Here is a 22,294-nt window from a genome sequence, read left to right as displayed (position 1 = left end):
CCCCTGGTCACATTTAGGCAACAATTGTCCCGTATATTCTTATTCGTTCATACTTTTCATTAAAACTACCCGAAGTAGGAATGATCCACCAAAATCTATCTCTACTTATCAACACTATACCAGTCATTCATCTAATTAAAGAGTCCTGTTTCACACCAGGCAGTATTATAGGTAATGAAAGGAAAAGATAAGCAAGACAAAATTGCTGTCCACAAGTCTAATTCAGGAGACATAAATTAAAGAGTTAAAGATAAACATGATTTTCCACTCCTCAGATTTTCCCAAAGAACTTGTACACTGATGTTCACAGCAGCACTATTCATAAGAGCTAAGAAGTGGAAAAGACCCAAATATCCATCAGTTAATGAAAGGATAAACAAAATGTGGCATATTCATTCAGTGAAATAATATTCAGCAATAAAAAGGAGTGAAGTACTGATATGCTACAATATGGATGAACTCTGAGAACATAATGCTGAGTGAAAGAGGCCAGGTCACATATTGTATGATTTCATTTACAGGGAATGTCCAGAACAGGCAAACGTACAGAGACAGAAAGTAGCTCAGTGGTTGCCTGGGGCAGGCAGGAGATGAGGATGAGGAGTAACTGCTAACAGGTATGTGGTTTCTTTTTTGGAGTGATGAAAACGTTCTAAAATTGATATGGTGATGGTTGCACAATTCTGTGAATATAATAAAAACTGTGGCGTTGTACACTTTAGGGTGAACTGTAGGGTATGTGAAATATATATATATTTACAGATTTTATTTATTTATTTTTAGAGAGAGGGGAAGTGAGGGGAAGTGGCTACTCACACGCTCCCTGTCAGGGACCTGGCCTGCAATCCAGGCATGTGCCCTGACCGGGAATTGAACCAGAGACCTTTCAGTTTGCGGGATGATGCCCAACCCGCTGAGCAACACCAGTCAGGATTAAACTATATCTTAATAAAGCAGATATTAAACAAAACAGAAGGGCCAAAGACTTGGTGCTAGAGACTGTGGAATTTGAGAACTGTAGCAACCTGAGTAATAGGATTTCTTTAAGTTCTTAAACTTTCTGAGGTTTAATGAATAAAGGTGGTTTAACCAAAATTGGGGGGAAAATCAGTGTGATGAATGCTAAGAGAGGTGTACATATGTACTTTAGACAGCAGAGAGGAAGGGACACTAATTCTTCTTGGTGATAGAAGAAGGAGGTTTAGGAGAAATAGTGCATAAGCTCCATCTTGAAGGGTAAGTTCTCCAGGTGGACAAGGGACAGAAGATGAACTCATTTAAAGGGAGCAAAAAGCACATGCATGGTGATGTCAAATCTGGACACATCAAAGCTCATTTTGATCTCCACTTGCTCTAGGAGGCTTTTTCTGATTCACTACAAACTGAGGGGTGTTCTCTTCCTTTCAACTCTAGAACAACTTTAAAACTAGGTCTCACATATCACATTTGTCCTTATGCCCCAGTTCTTTAAATACAATAATTGGCAGGCAATCCCTTTGAATTCAGAATCTGGGTCAATCTTCTCCTTGTACCTCTGTAGCACCCAGGAGAGTCCTTGAACAGAGATAAGTGATCACAAATAGTTAATCTATATAAAAGTCAAAAATTTTCTTGATCCAATATTCAAATTGTTCTGAGAATTAACAATATTAAACTATATATAACCTCTTTATCTAGGAATCTGAGCATGAAAAACACAATGTAAAAAAACCCCAAGATTTTACCTATTACCTCACTTGCCACGATACACCCTAAAAATATGCTGTCACTATCTCAGAGAAAGCATAACATCTAAAGAAAGCTTACAAATGCAACAGACATTTTAAAACCAGAATAGCTAACAAACCAGCAAATATATTAAGTATTAATTTTCATAATTATTGTATTATCATAAAGGCAGACTGCCATTTACCCATACCTGAATAAACTTCCTTCTAAAAGCCCCAAGGCCTGGAGCCTTTGAGTCTCCCAAGGCTGCATACATTCTTTCATACATCTTTTCAATGTTTCCTTTATTTATAGGGTTCTTTGCTAATTCAACTTTGATATCATCAGTCCAGTCCTGTGCAGGGGTAGGAGGGAGGGGGAAGAAAAGTCAAGCTAGGTTGTAAGCAGGCTAAGTTCTATGTTTTATGGGCTAGAAGATGTAATATTACCTTAAAAATCATTTCAGGATTAGAAAGTTGTTCTAGGGCATTAATAAAATCTTGAATCACTCCTCCTAGATCCAACTTATTTTTAATCCTATAAAAAAAATCAACAAGTTTAGGTAATCAAACATCTTCCATAGATCAAGATCTATAATTTATAATTATTTTTACTTATATACATATAACCAATTATAGTCCAGGGAAGAACAATTTTAAAATTATATCTAGTATCAGGTGAAGGACAAAGTATGTGCAGCAGTCCCTCTTATCTGCAGTTTCCATGGTATAAGTTACCCGTGGTAAACCATGGTCTGAAAATATTAAATGGAAAAAATCCAGAAGTAAACAATTCACAGGGTTTAAATTGCATGCCATTCTAGTACAGTGAAATCTGGTGCTGTGCCACCTGGGACATCAATCATCTCTTTGTCCAGCGTATCCACCCCACTTCATCTCGTCAGGCAGGCATTGTATCACTTCACATTATCACCAGAAAGGTGAGTACATATTTGTGAAAGAGACCACGTTCAAATAACTTTTATTTTAGTGTGTTATTATAATTGTTGTTTTATTATTAATTATTGTTGTCAATCTTTCTTATTGTGCTTAATTTATAAATTAAACTTTATCATAAGTATGTATTTATAGGAAAAAAACCAAGGGTTTGGTACAATCTGCAGTTTCAGGCATCCACTGGGGGGGGTCTTAGAACATAACCCTAGTGAATAAAGCGGGACTACTGCATTCTATAAAGAGGTGAGGGTCTTAGAGAGATAAAAGTCAATTTTCTGGCAAATAATGTATTTGATGTATACAATTTGATATATACAGTTCTGAAGTTACACTGTGAAAGAACAGGCAAGTTTCTCAACACATTTTCAAACTTTTTTCTTTCCTTCCTTTTTAAAAAAGTTAATCATACAGCAGTTGGCTCTGCTGAGAGACCCTGAGTGGATACTGGCAGTGGCAGATGGTGGGAGCACAGCCAAGCCATCGACAGAGCCTGGCATAGAAAGCTATGCCTGACACCTAGTTGTCTTCTCAGAAACAGAACACTCAATAATAGAGCATATCAGCTCATAACAACAACAACAACAACAAAATCCTTTGATAAATAATGTGAACTAAAATACCATGTATTTATAAAGTATTTTTGCAAAAGTGGTATTCCACTGCTAGTTATGTCTCCACTTACAAATCAACTAAAAAAGTGAAAAGAATGACACTTTGACAGTCTACTAAATCCTAATTAAGATATTTTCAATTAAAGAAGAATTTCAAGAACTGATTTCATAAAGCTTCTCATCAAATCTGTTCCCACCAATAGGTTGCTATTAGCATAAGGGTAAAATGTTTCATTAATAACATTCTAAGATGAAATGTATTTAAAAAAGGAAAGAAATTCTATAATAAATAACATAACCAGGGTAAATACATTCAACAAATAAAGATCTAAGATTTTCTATTCTTCAGTGAAAGCTCTAATTAATTTGAAGACAAATATAAGCTTCCATGTGTTTGCTTTTAGATACACATTTTTCATAAACTATAGTATTTAACAATAGTTGAATCAACTTAATTCCTCTGCAATATCACCTTGCCACAAACTCCTTATTCCTATGACCAGCAGAAGTATCTTTGAAGGAATAGCTTTCACTGCTTATTATAAATGGGTAGACAATGGCCTGTGGATATATATCAGCAATCTCTTCCACAGTGCGTTGGACAGCAACGGCTTCCTCTTTGTCCAGTAAGGCCACCATGTGGCTGATCCAGCCAATGAACTGCCAGCAGGGAATGGAGGAAATCTGAAACACAGAGAGCTGTAACTTAATAATGACAAAAACACTGAACACTGTTCTACTATAAAAGTAATGTGTCAATATAAAAAGTATATACATATATATTTATAATCAGAAGTATCAAAACAGGCAACTATAAAATACAGTTTTCTCTCCCTCAGGCTTCTCAGTTCCTATTCCACTGAGAACCCTTCAATTATTCCATAAGTTTTCGATGCATGTGCACACATATCCTTTCTTTACAAGAATGTAATCAGACTAGGCATATTGTTGCTGATTTTTCTTAGACTTACCTCATTCCTTTTAACAATGGTATAGTATTCCATTTCACTCATTCAAGAATGAATTTTTAGAGTATTTTCTAATTTTTGCTATTACAGATAAATGCTACAGTGGACATTCATATGTTTATCTCTTTGTACTTGTGCTATGAACCATAGGATAAATTCCTAGAAGTAAAATTGCTATGGGCACATTCATTGTAAAAAACATTGCTAGATCTCTCTCCAAAAAGACTTTACAAATTTTCATATGTAAAGATAAATTATGCCAGTAACATGCTATTTTAATTACTATGGCACAACTGGGTACCAGAAATATCAGGGGGAACACTTTGAAAAGTATGTGTTTGTCTAACCACTATGTGTACACCTGAAACTAATATAAAATATTATTGAATGCCCACTGCACTTGAAAAAAATTTTTCTTAAAAATATTCTAAAAAAGGAAATTAGACTACTTTCCAAAATCCTTTTCAACACTACATATAATTATTTTTTAAAAATTCATTTTCAACTTTCAGCCAAGATGGAGGCCTGGACAGACATGCTGCATCTCCCTCAACAACTAAGAAGGACTACAACTACCTCAAAACTAGAGACAACCAGACGATCCAGAAAATCGAGTTGCATGGAAGTCCAACAAACAAAGATATAACGAAGAAATACTCATCGAGACAGGTGGGAGAGGCGGAGCCAGGGCGGAGAGGACATGGTGGGGTGGTGGCAGCGGCAGGCTGGTGGAAAGCCCAGTCACACATTTTAAAAAGTAGGGAGGAAACCTGGGAAATTCCCAGCACCAGACCAGACTTCCCAGCTCATGGTCCCAGCAGGGAAAATAAAGCCTCATTGTTTCTGACTGCACAAACCAGTGGGGTTTGGGGCGGAGGAGAAACTATCAGTCTCTCAGCAGAGTCCGCTTGTTTAAAGGGTCCCCACAGTCCTAGAACATCTGCAGACCAACCAACTCTGGGAACGATGACCAAGGAAACAGCTAGAGAGGCACCGTCCCATATGGGAAGATGGAGAAGTGGCTGAAAAAGGGGCAAGTACTGAGCAAGAGGCATTGTTCCCTCTCAGACCCCTCCCCCACATACAGCGCCATACATGGTAAAACAGGTCACCCGTACTGACAAATACCTAAGGCTCTCACAATGTAACAGGTGGGACAGCTCTACCTAAGACACAGAAGCAAACAAACATAGGAGCCTGTCAAGATGAGGAGACAGAAAAGTATGGTCCAAAAGGGGGAACGGATCAAGGTGCCCGTGGGAGAACTAAGTGATGATGAGATACCAACCTAACAAACACAGAGGTCAAAACACCGGTGATAAAGATGCTCACAGGCTTGACAGATATGCTTGAGTATTGCAAACACATAAGGGAAGAAGTGAAGGCTATGCTAAGTGAAACAAAGGAAAATCCACACAAAACCAATGGTGAAGGGAGGGAAACTGGGGTTCAGATCAATGATTTGGAACATAAGGAAGAAAAGAACAGTCAACCAGTACAGAGTGAGGAAACAAGAATTGAAAAAAATGAGGAGAGGCTTAGGAACCAATATCCAAATCATAGGGGTGCCCAAAGGAGAAGAGGAAGAGTGAGAAACTGAAAGCTTATGTGAAAAAATAATAAAGGAAAAATTCCCAAATTTTACGAAGGAAATAGACATACAAGTCTAGGAAGCACAGAGTCCCAAACAAGCTAGACCCAAAGAGAACCACATCAAGAAACACCATAATTAAAATATTAAAGGTGAAAGATAAAGAGAATCTTAAAAGCTGCATAAGAAAAGCAAAGAGTTACCTGCAAAGGGGTGCCTATGAGACTATCAGCTGATTTCTTGAAAGAAACTTTGCAGGTAAGAAGGGACCGGTAAGAAGTTATTCAATGTGATGAAAAGCAAGGACCTACAACCAAGACTGTTCTATCCAGCAAAACTATCACTTAGAATGGAAGGGCAGATAAAGTGCTTCCCAGACAAAGTAAAGCTAAAAGAGTTCATCATCACCAAGCCATTATTATATGAAATGTTAAAGGGACTTATTCAAGAAAAAGAAAATAAAAACTATGAACATTAAAATGATAGCAAACTCACAACAATCAGAAACTGAATCTAAAAAATAAAAACAAAATTTAACTAAGCAAACCAGAATAGGAACAAAATCATAGGTCTAGGGATCATTTGGAGGGATATCAGTTGGGAGCAGGAAGGGGGAGAAATGGGGAAATGGTGCAGGGATTAAGAAGAATAATTGTTTGGTACAAAATACAGGGGGAAGTTAAGAATAATATAAGAGTGAAGCCTAAGAACTTATATGCACGACCCATGAACATGAACTAAGTGGAGTGGGATTGTTGGAGGAAAGGGGGTTACTGAGCAGAGGAGAGTAAAGGGAAAATATATTGGGATTACTGTAACAACATAATCAATAAAATATACTTAAAAAAAAAAAGCCCCCCTCCCCCCAAATTGATTGTTAATCTGACAAGGGAAAAATATCTAATTTTAATTTTTGTGTTTTATTATTAGTGAGGCTGAACAGGCTGTTTATTTGCCTTACCTACATTAATCTTGTGTGCATTTCCTTTGACAATTTTCTACTGGTGTATTTATTTTATAGAGTGAAGACATGAACTCTGTCTCTAATATGTTTTGCAAATATTTTTCTCCCAGTTTTTTAACATTGTATATGAAATTTTTTTCTTTTCCTGCATAGAAGTATCAAGTTATTTCCTAAAGGCTTCTGGTTATTGTCTCTTTACTCTAAGACCGTTTTCAAAATTTCTTCATGTTTTCCTCTAATGTGTTTTTTTAAGTATATTTTATTGATTATGTTGTTACAGTAGACCCAATTTTCTCCCTTTGCTCCCCTCTGCCCAGTACCCACCTTCCATCTAGCAATTCCACACCCTTAGTTCATGTCCATGGGTCGTGCATATAAGTTCTTTGGCTTCATCCTTTCTTATATTATTCTAATGTGTTTGAAGGTGTTAATTTTAAGATAAAATCTGAGAATAGCACTTCCAGTCAAGATGACAGCATAAGTAGACAAGTCTTACCTCCTCACACAACCACATCAAAACTACAACTAAAATATAGGACAACCATCACTCAGAACTGCCAGAAACCAAGATGAATGGAAATCTGACAACTGCAGAATTAAAGAAACCACATCCATCCAGACTGGCAGGAGGAGCAGAGGCATGGATTCCACATCCCCATGTGGTGGATAGCAATTCGGGATGCGTATCTTGGGAGCAATATGTCCAAACCCAATATCAGGCCCCAGAGCCCAGGGTTCAGGTGTAAGGAAGATTAAGTCCCTAAAACTTCTGCAAAAACCAGTGGGGATTGAGTTGGTGGAAGAAACTGCTAGAGCCCCAAGCAATTTCCCCTTAAAGAACGCATTCATGGACTTAAGACTCACTCTCTAGACCTTCAGCATTAGGGTAGCAGCTTGAAAGTCACCAGTGTCATACAGGGAGGACTGAAGTGTCTGAGAGCTGGGAGACAGCTTTCACCCAGCCAGAAAGGTGGGCAGAGGCTACTGTCCCACTTCTGAACCATTCCCTGACAAAGCCACAAAGCTGGCAGGCTGGTGCCATATCTGAGACTCCCTCAACTTGGCTAACACTGTTTGCTCTGCCCTGGAGATTCTCCGTGACTCCATCGCACCTAACTTACCAGTGCACCCTAACTGTTAGCCATGACTTTTCCATGTGAATGGCTGGTTTGGGTCATGTTTCACAACTTCCTAAGTCATCTCAAACAAGCAACAGCCAGCCTAGATTCACAGCTTGGTTTGCCTGGGAATTTCCAAGCCGAGCACAAGTGGCAGCCATCTCAGATGCCTTCATAGCTTATGCAGGGTGGCCCTGGGAAGAACACAGTGGGGGCTGACCTTGTCCTGCACCACCTGGGAAACCCCAGAGCTTGTGCACCCTGTGGAGAGCTACAGGCCACATCAGAACACCACCGCCCTGCCCATGCACAGCTGATCCTCCATGGAGGTTGGAGGTTGGTGGTCAGTGGTCACAGCCAGTCCTTGCAGCTGACTGGCCTGAGTAAACTCTCCCATTGACCAGCCAAGAGCAACCAAGGCTCAACAAGTGTACTCAGCACACATGAAGGGTGCACCTTAAGTACCCAGCTTGGGTGATAGGGGAGTCTATGCCACTGGATCCTATAGGACACTCACTGCATTTCGCCATGCTACCAAGTCAGGGAATCACAGCAGCTCTACCTAATACATAGAAACAAACTCAGGGAGGATGCCCAAATGAGGGGACAAATAAACATGGCCCAAATGAAAGAACAGATTAAAAGTCCAGAAAAAGAACTAAATAAAATGGAGATAAGCAATCTCTCAGATGCAGCACTCAAAACACTGGTTATAAGGATGCTCAAGGAACTTAGTGAAAACCTCAGCAGCATAAAAAAGAACCAGTCAAAAATGAAGGATTCACTAATTGAAATAAAGAACAACTTATAGGGAAACAAGAGTAAAGTGGATGAAGCCAGGAATCAAATCAATGATCTAAAACGCAAGGAGGCAAAAAACAACCAATCAGAACAAGAAGAAAAAGAGTTTAAAATAAATAAATAACGAGGATACTGTAAGTAGCCTCTGAGACAACTTCAAGTGGTCCAACAGTCACATCATAGGGATGCCAGAAGGAGAAGAGAAAGCAAGAAATTGGAAGTCTATTTGAAAACATAATGAAAGAAAACCTCCCTAATTTGGTGAAGGAAACAGACATGCAAGCCCAGGAAGCACAGAGTCCTAAACAAGATGGATGCAAAGAGGCCCACTCCAGGTCACATCATAATTAAAATGGCAAAGGCTAAAGATAAAGAGAGAATCTTAAAAGCAGCAAGACAAAAGCAGTTAGTTACCTACAGGGGAGCTCCCATAAGACTGTCAGCTGATTTCTCAAAAGAAACTTTGCAGGCTAGAAGAAATTGGTAAGAAATATTCAAAGTGATGAATAACAAGGATCTACAGCCAAGATTGCTCTACCCAGCAAAGTTACCATTTAGAATCAAAGGGCAGATAAAGAGCTTCCCAGACAAGAAAAAACTAAAGGGAGTTCATCATCACCAAACTATTATGTGAAATGTTAAAAGGACTTATTTAAGAAAAAGAAGATGATTAAAACCATGAACAATAAAATGGCAAAAAATACAAATCTATCCACAATGAAATCTAAAAGACAAACTAAGCAAACAATAACAACATAGAATCATGGATACAGAGAGCGTTTTGATGGTTGCCAGATGGGAGGGGGAAGTGGGGGGATGAGGGAATGGGTGAAGAGGTGAGGGGATTAAGAAGTACCAACAGGTAGCTATAAAATAGCCACAGAGATGTAAAGTACAGTATGGGAAATGGAGTAGCCAAAGAACTTATAAGCATGACCATGGACATGAACAATGGTAGGGGAATTGCCTGAGGGAATGGAACAGTGTTGGTTGGAGGGGTGGCAAAGGGGAGAAAATCAGGACAACTGTAATAGCCTGATCAATAAAACATAATTAAAAAAAAAAACAAAACTATGACCTACTTGGTATATTGGTAAGAGAAGTGAATGTAGGTAAGCATCCTAACTTCATCCATAAAACGAAGAATGAGCAGGATATGTGAGGGTAAAATTCATCAGTCTACACAACCCACAGAGAGTGCTTGATAAAGGTTAGCTGCCCCATCTCGTGTCTCCCCCAACATAACACTGACTAAATACCATATTTATTTTCTCAAAAATTGAAAATGCTATCTTTATTACATATAAATGAGGTATTATTTTTTAAAAATTATAACTTATTTCTTCACTTATCTTGAAGAAAAAAACATATATATTTCATTTCTGAATTTACTTTAATCTGCAGTTTAAGATAGCCTGAAAAAATCCCCCCATTCCAAATCCACAAGAGGGTCCGAGGTGTGGTAAAGCCCTGACAGGCCCTCAGTCTCCACAGCTCAGAGACCAGCATTGTTTAAAAACTTACTTTATGTAGCTAATAGAGTATATGTCACCCTTTTTGAACTATTACATTATCATCTCAAAGGCTGGCCTTATTTTCCAGTTAAACATTTATAAAAGTCACTAAGGGGCCTTCCACATAGCCCTCCACTTTACAGACGTGGCCTCACCAACAAGAAAGGCTCTGTGGATGAGGACAGCAGGGGCATGCAAGTGGGTGGACAGACCTGTGGGGGACGACTGCAAGCTGCTCCCGTGAGCCCACAGTCACTGGCTGCTCACTGTGAGTTCAGAGGCCTCAGGATCCCTCTAGACGCCATGCTGCTGACAGCGCCACAGTCACTGGGGGTGGGATGACAGCTGAGATGCACACCTTTCTCCCTGGACTAAATAATACACTGAGCACAGGTATCAACAGCTTTGTCTCTATGGACAATCAACCGTCCTACAGAAAGTACCCATCTCTGTCCCAAATATACCTCCTCCTCTATTTCTTGGGATCCTTGCTCAGACATAGCATTATCAACACCTACTAAGGAAAATGGGTAGATGTGGACACTCCTTTATATGGTTTTAAATTACATATGTTCTTGGAAGGTAGCAAGATTCAATGCCTGTTAGAAAAAGCTATAATATGTGCACATACACATTAATGTGTTTGGATATAAATAGGAGTATGTCTTTAAGTTCCATAGACTAAAGATACTAACCTCTTTTGTCATGAGGCTCAGGGTCTCCTCCGGATACTGTTCTATAATCTGCAGTAGTCGGGGAAACTTCAGCCTGGCTTCACTGGAATGTAATTTTAAAGCTTTCAACATTTTTTCCACCACAAGGGCTGGATACATCTGTAGCTCTACAGACTCAGTAACTAACAAGCAAAGGAAAAAAATGGTGGTCAGTATACATAAATTATAAATTTAACATGTAATCGTAGTTTCACTTTTTGGTTTATATTTTGTAGTATGTCATTTTTTTTTCCTAACAACTACTTTATATCAACAAACAGCAGAAGCAATTTTGGACTGTATTCAAGTTTCTATCTCGAAGCTGAACTTCTCTATTAGATTACCCATTCTGTATGAAGCAGTTTGCTCTCTCGGCTGGGAACAAAAAGGGCAGTGCTGGTTATTGAATTTACTCCAGGAGCAAGAGGCAGGACACATAAAGCCAATAATACCACAGCTACAAGCAAAATATGAAAGTATAAAGTAAACAAATGGAAAGATAGAAGATAGCTGGACTCCAGGGTAAAAGATAAGCAGGATGTGTTGCTTGGAGATGTCATTCCTTCTTAAAAAGTCAAGACTTTTCTCATTAGAAAAAAAAAAACCACACAAACAGGAAACCAAAAGTATGTATAAAATTCTTGAAACTTTGTTAACATAATATGATAACTCTAACTTTTTTTATTTTGTGATTCACCCGATGCAGTCTCTTCCTGTGTGCGGAGCTGTTGGTCACAGAAATCCACCAGCGTCATATAAGCATCAATTACTCCATCTGCAGACCACTGGCCCCTGTTGGAAGGCCAGGCCTCCTCTTCAGCTGTCTGCACGGCCTTGGAAAGGTAATGAAACGCTCTCTGGTACAGCCCTGTGATCACCTAGAATTCACAGAGATCCCAGAAAACCTGTCAGTGTGATGGAAGCTTTTTGGAAAAACTCTCTTTTCCATTTGTGATCAGAAAGGAAGAATACTTGTGGTTCATTAGCCATAAAATAATAAATACAGAAAGCTGGCTACATAAAAAAGGGAGAGTCTGCCCTGATTGTGAAGGAGTAAGCAATTTCAGTAAGATCCTGAGCATGTAAAATACAATCAAACATAGAAAAGTAAGCCAGGTGTGGGCCAGACAGTCTACTGGTCATACAGAGCAGGCACCAAAAGGATCATACAGCCATGTCAGGAATTTAAACAGAGATGGAAGCTGGCACCTTGTGGTCAATGTCCCGCATAGACATTGGAAATACTGCGAAGGAAGAAGGCAAGGCTGCCCAGCTACAGTGAGGTGGGCCATGGTTAGATGAGGCGAGGCTGTTAACTATCAAAATACAAAAGGATTTTTAAAAGCAGCACTAAATAAAAAATTTTAAAAATGGAAAAGGCTGATTTGTCCCACAAACTAGTGGAACACCTGAGTGGTGACTACTGACTATTCAAATAACATACTGTTTTTGAAACTGTTGAATAAATCTTCATTTTTAGTAGTAGTTGAAAAGTAATAAAATGAAACAAAGTAGAATAAAGGAATTTACCCCAAAGCTGTAATGTCTTTCTTGTTTGGTGCTTCACTTAGTAGCTGGAAAATCCATTGGCAATAAGATTCCCATTTGGAATTAAGCAAAAGGGAAAATTACTGAGAATTTCCACTGACTGAAATTACTGGAAGTATATCATAAAACCTTAAAGATTAGGAGTTTAAGATGAACATATGCAAATGTTCCACACAGAATATACACCTTTCCCTTTGCAAATATCTTTTTCTAAGGTTGATTCAATATGTTTTCTGCACTTTGAACTTTTTTTAAAATTTATTTTTTTCAGTTATAGTTGACATATAGTATTATATTAGTTTCAGGTGTAAAACTGTTTACACATTTATACCTTTAGGAAGGGACTGCCCCAGTATGTCTTATACCCATCTGGCACCGCAGAGTTATCACAATGTTACTAATTATATTCCTTTTGCTTTATTTTCCATCCCCATAAATATTTTTATAACTGGCAATCTGTACTTCTTAACCCCTTTCACCTTTCATACCCATCACCACAACTCCTCCCACCAGGCCACTATCAGATTACTCAACTGTATCTGTATGTTTTGTTTGTTCATTTGTTTTTTAGATTCCATATGTAAGTGAAAGCATACAGTATTTTTCTCTGACTTATTTCACTTAGCATAATACCCTCTAGGTCCTTCCATGTTGCTGCAAATGACAAGGTTACATTTTTATGGCTGAGGAATATTCCATTCAAAAATGTACATCTTCCTTCTCCATTTGTATATCGATGGACACTTAGGTTGCTTTCATACCTTGGTGACTGTGACTAGTGCTGCAATGAACACAGGGGTGCAAATACCTTTTTACATTAGTGTTTTGAATTGCCTCAGATAAATACCTGAAGTGTAATTGCTGGGTCTTATGGTACTTCTGTTTTTAATTTTTGAAGAACATCCCTGCTGTTTTCCATAGTGGTTACACCAATTTATAATCCTACCAGCAGTGAACAAGAGTTTCCTTTTCTCCACATCCTTACCCAAACTGCTTGTTGACTTACTGACAATAATCATTCTGACAGGTATGAGGTGATATCTCATTGTGGTTTTAATTTGCATTTCTCTGATGATTAGTGATGTTGGGCAACTTTTCATTAAGTCTATTGGCCTCTTTGGAGAAGGATCTATTCGGGTCCTCTGACATTTTTAAAATTAGATTTTTTTTTTTTTTGGTGTTGATTTCCATGCATTCTTTATAAATTTTGGATATTGCCGTATCAGATGTATCACTGGTACCTTCTGTTATTCAGTAGGTTGTCTTTTTGTTTTGTTGATGGTTTCTTTTGAAGTGCAAAAGTTTTTAGTCTGATGTAACACCTTCTGTTTATTTTTGCTTTTGTTGTGATTGCCATAGGAAACATATCCAAAAAAATATTGCTAAGGGTAGCATAAAAGAGATTGACTGTGTTTTCTTCCAGTTTTATGGTTTCAGTTCTTATATTTAAGTCTGTAATCCATTTTGTTTAGTTTTGTATATGGTGTTAGCAAGTGGTCTAGTTTTTTCTTTTCATTCATCTGTCCACTTTCCCAACACCACTTATTAAAGAGACAGTCTTTACCGAACTGTACATTTTCTGCCTCCTTTGTGTAGATTCAGTGAGCATAAAGGTCAGGTGTAAATTTCTGGGCTTTCTAGTCTCCTCCATTGATTTATGTGTTTGTTTTTATGCCAATGCCTACTATTTTAATTACTATAGCCTTCCAGTATTGTTCGATATCAGGTAGTGTGATACCTCTAACGTTGTTTTTCTCAAGATTACTCTGGCAATGTTTTGAGATTCCATAAATATTTTAGCATTATTTGTTCTAGATTCATATAAAGTACCATTGGTATTTTGATTGGGATTACATTGAATCTGTAGATTCCTTTTGGTGTTATGAAAATTTTAACTGTGTTAATTCTTCAATTTATTTCTTCAATGTCCTAGAGTTTTTTGAGTAATAGTCTTTTACCTCCTTGGTTAAACTTATCCCTAAGTATTTTATTCTTTTTAGTGAAATTGTAAATGGGACTTTCTTATTTTTTCTGATTGTTATACAAAAATGCAATTCTAAATATTAATTTTTCTATGAGTTTTATACCCTTAGCTCTGAAATTTAGGCCTTGGGTCCATTTTGTCTTAATTTCTGTATTCAGTGTGAAGTATGGCTCCAATTTCATTCTTTTACATGTAGACATGCAGTTTTACCAGCACCATTTGTTGACAAGACTGTTTTTTCTCCATTGAATGGTCTTGGCAACCTTGTGGAGAAACCACTGGCCACATATGAGGGTTTATTTCTAGACTATGCTATTCCTTTAATCTTTATGTCTATCCCATGGCAGTACAACATTGTTTCAATCATAGTAGCTTTGTAAGAAGTTTTAAAATCTTAAAGTTTGAGTCCTCTAACTTTGTCTTTCCTTTTCAAGATTGTTTTGGTCATTCAGCGTCCCTTAAAATTCCATATGAATTTTAGATGGGTTTTTATATTTCTGCAAAAAATGCCATTGGGATTTTGATAGGGAATGCACTGAATCTGTAAGTCCTTTTGGGTAGCATCATCATCTCAACAATACTGTCTCCCATGAACAATACTGCCCTTTCATTAGGTCTGCTTTACCTCAGTCATGCTTTATAGTTCTCCTGTACAAGTCTTTCGCCTGTTTAGTGAAATATCCCTAAGTATTTTTATTTTCGAGGCTATTGAAAATGTCATTGTTCTCTTAATTTCCCTTTTGGATTGCTCACTGTAGCATACTATGTACGATTTTATACTATGCCTTTTCACTTTACCTTATATCATTATCATTTTTCCAAATTGTTGGAGTCCCTTAAATTTACATTTTCATGGTTGCAAAACTGTCTAGTAAGCTAGTGTGCCATAATTTAATTACACTGCTTATACTAATAGACATTTAAGATGTTATCAATTTTTGACTAGTATAAATAATGCTGGCCCTGGCTGGTTTAGCTCAGTGGATTGAGCGTCGGCCTGCGAGCTAAGTGTCGCTGGTTTGATCTTCCAGTCAGGGCACATCAGAGAAGGAAAACTCTGACTCCAAAAAACCTCCGCTGCCTTGCGGCATACCTCTTCAGGGGAAAGGCTAAGGGAGTAAACCCCGACAGAAAATCCGGAGCCGGAGTCCCTAAGGCGGTTTGACGTTGTAGTCAACACCGGCAACTCCTGCGGCGCACCTGAACCCAAGCTGTATCGACTCCGTCTTTCCCTTGGACCCTTCAGCTGCGAAGAGAGGGGGGTCTGCTGCATGGGCAACAGCAGACCCTCCATATTACCCTGCCCAGGCTCTGTAGCTTCAGCGTCATCACAAGATGTCGATTCAACACGGGAGGAGACAGATACCATGTCACTCCCGAGTCGGACTGCACAGCCATTCTCGGCGGTGCAGATAGACTCTTAAGAAGCTACACCATCGTCTCTCGAGACGGACGGCTGCCGACGACGACGAAATATTAATTTTGCATCTTGTTACTTTACTGAATTCATTAATTAGTTTTAATACTTTTTTGGTGAAGCCTTTAGGGTTCTTTATATATAGTATCATGTCATGTACAAATAATGAAAGTTTCACTTCTTCCTTTACAGACTGGGTCCATTTAATTTCTTTTTCTTATTTGATTGCTGTGGCAAGGACTTCCAATACTATATTGAATAAAAGTGGTGAGAGTGAACATCTTTTTCTTGTACCTGATCATAATGAGAAAACTTTCAGCTTTTCACCATAGAGTATGATGTTAGCTGTGGGGATCTCATATATGGCCTTTATTATGTTAAGGTATATTCCCTCTATCCCCACTTTTCTGAGAGTTTTTATCATAAATGGATGTTGTGTTTGTCAAATTATTTTTCTCGTCTACCAATAAGATCACGGTTTTTTATCCTTCTGTATATGTGGGGTAGCACTTTAATTTGCAGATATTAAACAAAGCTTGCATGTCTGGAATAAATCCACTTGATCAAGGTGTATGATCTTTTTAATGTATTGATGAATTTGGTTTGCTAATAATTTGTTATGATTTTTGTATTTGTGTTCATTAGGGATATTGACCTGTACTTTTCTTTTTAATATTTTTTTTGTATCTGTCTAGTTCTGGTATCAAGGTAATGCTGGGCTTGTAAAATAATTTTGGGAGCATTTTCTTCAATTTTTTGAACAGAGAAGAACAAACATTAATTCATCTTTGAACATTGACAGAATTTGGTCCAAAACTTTTATTTAGTGGGTGTTTTATGCTTACTGATTCAATTTAATTACTGGATAATTTCTTCCTGATTTTTTGGAAGATTATATATTTCTAAAAATTTATCCATGTCTCCCAGGTTGTCCAATTTGCGGGCATATAACTTTGCAGAATTTTCTTACAAATTTTCTTTAGTGTTGGCTGTCACTTCCCCTCGTTCATTATTGATTTTATTTATTTGGGTCATCCCTCTTTTTTTCTTGATGAGATTTATCAACTTTATCATTTCAAAGAACCAGATCTTGTTTGTATTGATTTTTTCTATTTAGTTTTTAAACTCTTTCACTTATTTCTGCTTTGACCTTTATTATTTCCTTCCATCTACTCAATTTGGGCTTTGTTTGTTCTTCTTTTTCTAGTTCCTTTAGGTGTAAGGTTAGATTGTTTATTTGAGATTTTTCTTGTTTCCTCAGGTCACCTGTATTGCTATAAATTTCCCTCTTAAAACTACTTCAATTGTGTCCCATACTGTGGGTCATTGTTTGCATTTTCATTTGTCTCAAGGCTTCTTGATTTCCTCCTTGATCTCATAGTTAACCCATTCATTATTTAGCAGCATGTTCATTAGCTTCCATGTGTTTGTGTATTTTCTACTTGTCTTTCATTTCTAGTTTTATACCACTGTGATCACAGAAGATGCTTGATATGACTTCATTCATTAAATTTACTGAGACTTGTTTTGTGGCCTACCATGTGCTCTATTCTGGAAATTGTTCCATGTGCTCTTGAAACAAATGTATATTCTGCTACTTTGGATGAAAAAAAACCCAATTAAACCCATCTTTTCTAATATGTCATTTTAAAGCCATGGCTTCCTTGTTGATTTTTCTGTCTCACTACCCCCAGGTTTGTTTTTGCCAGTATATTATACTTCTTTTTCTGTGTACCTCTTAGTGTATTGTATTTACACATAAATTCATACTTTTAACTTTTCTAATACCTTTATAAATTGGTTGAGTCACTGTTTTTACTACGTATTTTCCTGTGTCAGTGAGATTTTCTGTTCTATATTTTATTTTTATTTTCAATCTTTTTTTCGTACTTAAATAAGTCCCTTCAACATTTGTTGTAATGCTAGTTTAGTAGTGATGGATTTCTTTAGCTTTTGCTTGTCTGGTAAAATATCTCTTCTACAATTCTAAATGATAACCTTGCTGGGTAATCTTGGTTGCAGGTTTTTATCTTTTGTCAGCAGAATAGAATATGTAATTCAATTTTGGGTCTGCAAAGTTTCTGTTGAAAAAACATCTGATGGTCTCATCAGAAATCCCCTGTAAGTTGATGCTTTTCACTTGCTACTTTTAGTATTCTCTCTTTGTCTTTAATTTTAGGCATTTCAGTTTTGGGTTTCTTTGGGTTCATCTTTTTTGGGGACTCTCTACACTTCCTGAACTTGTAGGTCTATTTCCTTCAAGAAGTTAGAAAAGTTTTCAGTCATTATTTCTTCAAATAGGATTTTAATTCCTTTCTCTCTTCTCCTCAGACACGTATGATGTGAATGTTGGTACCCTTAACCCTTTGAGTGCCATGTGTAATTGCTAAAATCCGCGTGAGAAATGTGAGGCTATTTTGCTGAGAAACGCAGAGTTTATGAAAAATGTCTATAAAAGCATTATTATTTACAATAATTTGCTGAAAATTTCACAAAATATAGTGAATACACTCTTCTTTTGTAAGCAGTGTTCTTTGATGCAATTTAGCAAAAAATTTACTCCATTAAAATTATTTTATTATAACAATTATTTTAGAAAAATTAAATTGGCTTCAATATGGCTTTTGAAATATAATATATGGCATAATATAAAACCTATGATTATAATTTGAAAAATCACATAGCAACATGGATAACAAGCAAGAAGTATGCCAAATATTGCATCAATTTTTGGGAAAAAACTCTTCATAACGTACAAAAAAAAATGAACACAAACGGCATTCACCCTAGAGACATATATCAATAGATATCAATAGTGAAAAAGTTTATGAACGAATGAAATGCAAAAACAAAATATGAGCAAAAGCTTCCTTATCATGCACACTGCATAGTTTCAAAGATTATTGCAAACATAAATAAAATTAAAAGGACCGTTTAAAATGTAAGTAAAAATTATAACAGAATTAATATGTCAGTATTTGAACAAGTGTAAAAATTTGAAATTTGGATCAACATGAGAAAAAGTTATATCAATATATAAGCTGAGGTACAAAAAAAGAGAACAAAATGTAAACTACAAATTATTCCATTGTTGTTTACATTTATAGCCATCGAAAAAAGAGTCACTGGGAGTGACACTGGCACTTTTGGGAAAATTTGTCAGCATCGCTCACAGTGATATTGGCACTCAAAGGGTTAATATTGTCCCACAGGTCACATAAACTATCCTCAGTTTTTAAATTATTTTTTCTTTTAGCTGTTCTTATTGGGTATTTTCTGCTAGCTTGTCTTCCAAATCACTGATTTGATTCTCTGCTTCATCTAATCTGCAGTTGGTTCTATTTAGTGTATTCTTCACTTCAGTTCTTGTAGCCTTAAACTCTGATTGGCTCTTTTTACTATTTGTTAAAGTTCTCCCTGAGTTCATCTATTCTTCTCCCATGTTGATTGAGCATACTTATAGCCACTGTTTTGAACTCTTTATCTAGTATATTGCTTGTCTCCATTTCGTTAATTTTTTTCTGGAGTTCTGTCCTATTTTTTAATTTAGGACATGTTTCTTTGTCTCCTTACTTTTTCTCTGTGTTTGTTTTCATGTATTAGGTAAGTTGCTCCATCTCACATTCTTGAAAGTGACCTTATACAGAAGTTGCCCAGTGGAGTCCAGTGGTCCAGTCTTCCTTGTCACTTGAGCCAGGTGCTCCAGAGCTGTCTGTGCAGGGATTGTATGCTACCTCCTGATGTAATTAGGCCTTGACTGCTGCTGGGACATCAGTGGGTGGCACTGACCCTGACGATGACTGGCTATAAGGCCCATCTGTGACTTCAGTGGATGAGCTGTTGCTCAGCAGCTGATTCCACAAAGTGGGAGTTGCTTTACAGGGCTCTGGCACCAGCTGAGGTTTTCTATCATGTATGTTGGTTGACAAGATGGTTTAGTGGGGCTCTGGTGCAGTCTGAGGCTGTCCACTGGGTATGTTGGGTCTGGAGCCTCTTAGAAGGGGCTCTGGTTTGTGTCAAGGTCAGTCACAGCCTCTGCCATGTTTCAGGCCACTTAGTAGGAGCTTCAAATTGATCTGTGTTAGCTGCTGCTTGTGCAGGGCTTGGAGGTGCATGGTAGAGCTGAGACAACTGTTGCTGCGCTGGTCTTAGGACCGTTTGGAGGGCACTACGATGTCAGCTACAGCTGGCTGCTGCTCGTGCTGGGCTTATGGCTGCTTGTTTGGAGCTATGATGCAGCCCAAGACTGGCAACCTCATATGCAAACTTCGGGGCCACTTGGTGGGAGATACAACATAAGTTGAAGCCAGTCACTATTTATTCTGGGCTTGGGGACACTTGACAGGAGCTATAATGCACATTGAGGCTGGCTGCTGCATGTGGAATTTTGAGTCTGTTGCATGAGCTGAAGCTGGACAGCACACTTGTGAAGTTTGTGGATTTTTGGAGAGTCTTTAGGGCAAGTTAGGCAGGCTACCCATGTGGACAAGCTGATGAAAGAAGTGAGGGTCCAGGCTGGGGAGTCTGGTCTGGGGCTAGAACCCTTTGCTCTTCAAGGGGGGTACCTCCAAAACTAATCTATCCCTCTCATTTGTTTATTGCCACACTGTGGAATAGGACTTGCCTGGTCTGCATCTTTACCCATTCTACCTGTCATGAGGTGGCTTTTTCTTTATATGCTTAGTTATAGGAATTCTGTTCAGCTAAGCTTCTGGTGGTTCATAGAGATGATCATTCTATCATTGAACTGTAATTATGATTAATCATGGGAAGAGGCAAGCTCAGTTACCTACTCCACCACCTTAGTTCTGCACTCTACCTATTATTTCTTTCATGTAGCCAGAGGTTGCACATTAAAGATATACCACACACAAAATAAAACGTTCTTTCTCACAATAAACATTACCTTTTCTGCATTCTCTGAAGTGGATCCAGAAAGCTCCAAGATTCTTCTAGCCTTGCTCTCCTCAATTTCAGCAAGGTGGCTTGGCTCTCTGCTGAGAGCATTAGCTATGATCCTGTAAGTTGTTCCCAAGAGAATGTTATGGTCACGGAAAGCCAAAATGTTTTTGTTTAAGTAGCTTGATGTATTCTCATCTGTTGGATTAAAACACACACACACACACACACACACACACACACACACAAAAGATTATTTCAAAAGTAAATAAATAACAAAAAATTTTAAAAACCAAATTCATAGTATACAGAAGTTGCTTTCTATTAAGAAATTAACTAAAATTAATCTTTGTGTTATAAGAAACTGAATTTAAACACTGGTTAGGCAATATTAAACTAACATAAAAAAAAAAAGTTCTTTGTTAGCAGTGAACATATCTAAGTACACAGAGGCTAAGCAGTTAAAATACGGACCAACATTTACTCAAGTATCATCATTCTGCATTTGTCAAAGCACCTAATTCTATCTATTATAAAGAATAAGAAGTTCATGTGTGCATATATATTAATAACCCATAGTAGTTTTTTAATTGATACTATTACCCATTGCTGATAAAGCAACAGAGACTGCCATATTTAAAGGTCCAGTTCTTCCCAGGTAGGACAAAGCAAAATTTCAAGATATATTAAAGGTACTTCTTTAAGAAGAAGGAGAAAAATGAATATGAAAATATTGCAAAGAATTCTAACTGACAAAGTTAAACATAATAAAATCAGTGGATCAACCAAAGCTAGTACAGAAGTTAAAAGCCAAAAGTAGGAAGATCATATATAAATACAACTGTAAATTAGGGGGTACACACAAACACACAGAGAAGAAGTAATGACCAAACCATAAACATGGACGGGTTGAGTAAAAATGGGAATGATTTTAGAATGTCTCAAAACTTAAAGTGATCATCAACTTAAAAGAGACTGCTATAAATACTATTTGGTTTATGTGAAGTACAAGGTAACCACAAAGAAAAAAATCTAGAAGAAATATACAAGAAATAAAGAGAAAAGAATCCAGACACAACACTATAGAAAGTCATCAACATACAAGAGAAGAGAACAAGAAAATAAGGAGCAAAGAAGAACTACAAAAACAATAAGAAAACAATTAATAAAATGGCTCCAACTACATACTATTACTAATTACTTTAAATGTAAATGGATTAAATACTCCAAACAAAAGACAAAAGGATAAAGATGATGCAGCACATATATACCATGGAAGGTAACTTGGCAATGAGAAAGAATGAAACCTTATCATTCGCGACAGCATGGATGGACCTAGAAGGTATTATGCTAAGTGAAACAAGTCAGAGAAAGACAAATACTATATAAGTTCACTCATATGTGGAATCTAAAGAACAAAATAAACAAACAAAGAAAACAGAAACAAACTAATAGATACAGACAACAAAATGAGGGCTGTCAGATGGGAGTGGGGTTGGAAGG

The 22,294-nt window shown here is 37.4% G+C and overlaps 1 protein-coding gene across 1 annotated transcript in view; it reads right to left on the bottom strand.

Moving 5' to 3' along the window:
• The window catches only part of PRKDC (protein kinase, DNA-activated, catalytic subunit), a 198,583-nt gene that overhangs the window by 13,206 nt on the left and 163,083 nt on the right, over positions 1–22,294 (bottom strand). Inside the window, exons 71-76 of the mRNA XM_090283716.1 lie at positions 20,799–20,989; positions 11,641–11,821; positions 10,926–11,086; positions 3,747–3,958; positions 2,157–2,244; positions 1,919–2,062 (exon numbers count right to left, since the gene is read on the bottom strand). Of these exons, the coding sequence (XP_090139842.1) occupies positions 1,919–2,062; positions 2,157–2,244; positions 3,747–3,958; positions 10,926–11,086; positions 11,641–11,821; positions 20,799–20,989 (977 nt within the window). The remainder of the gene's footprint in view (positions 1–1,918; positions 2,063–2,156; positions 2,245–3,746; positions 3,959–10,925; positions 11,087–11,640; positions 11,822–20,798; positions 20,990–22,294) is intronic.

Source organism: Furipterus horrens, unplaced genomic scaffold, assembly GCF_987537825.1.
Source record: "Furipterus horrens unplaced genomic scaffold, mFurHor1.1.pri manual_scaffold_7, whole genome shotgun sequence".
In the NCBI taxonomy this organism is placed as follows: domain Eukaryota; kingdom Metazoa; phylum Chordata; class Mammalia; order Chiroptera; family Furipteridae; genus Furipterus; species Furipterus horrens.
Note: the sequence above shows the minus strand (reverse complement) of the source record. Positions and strands in the feature narration are given on the sequence as shown.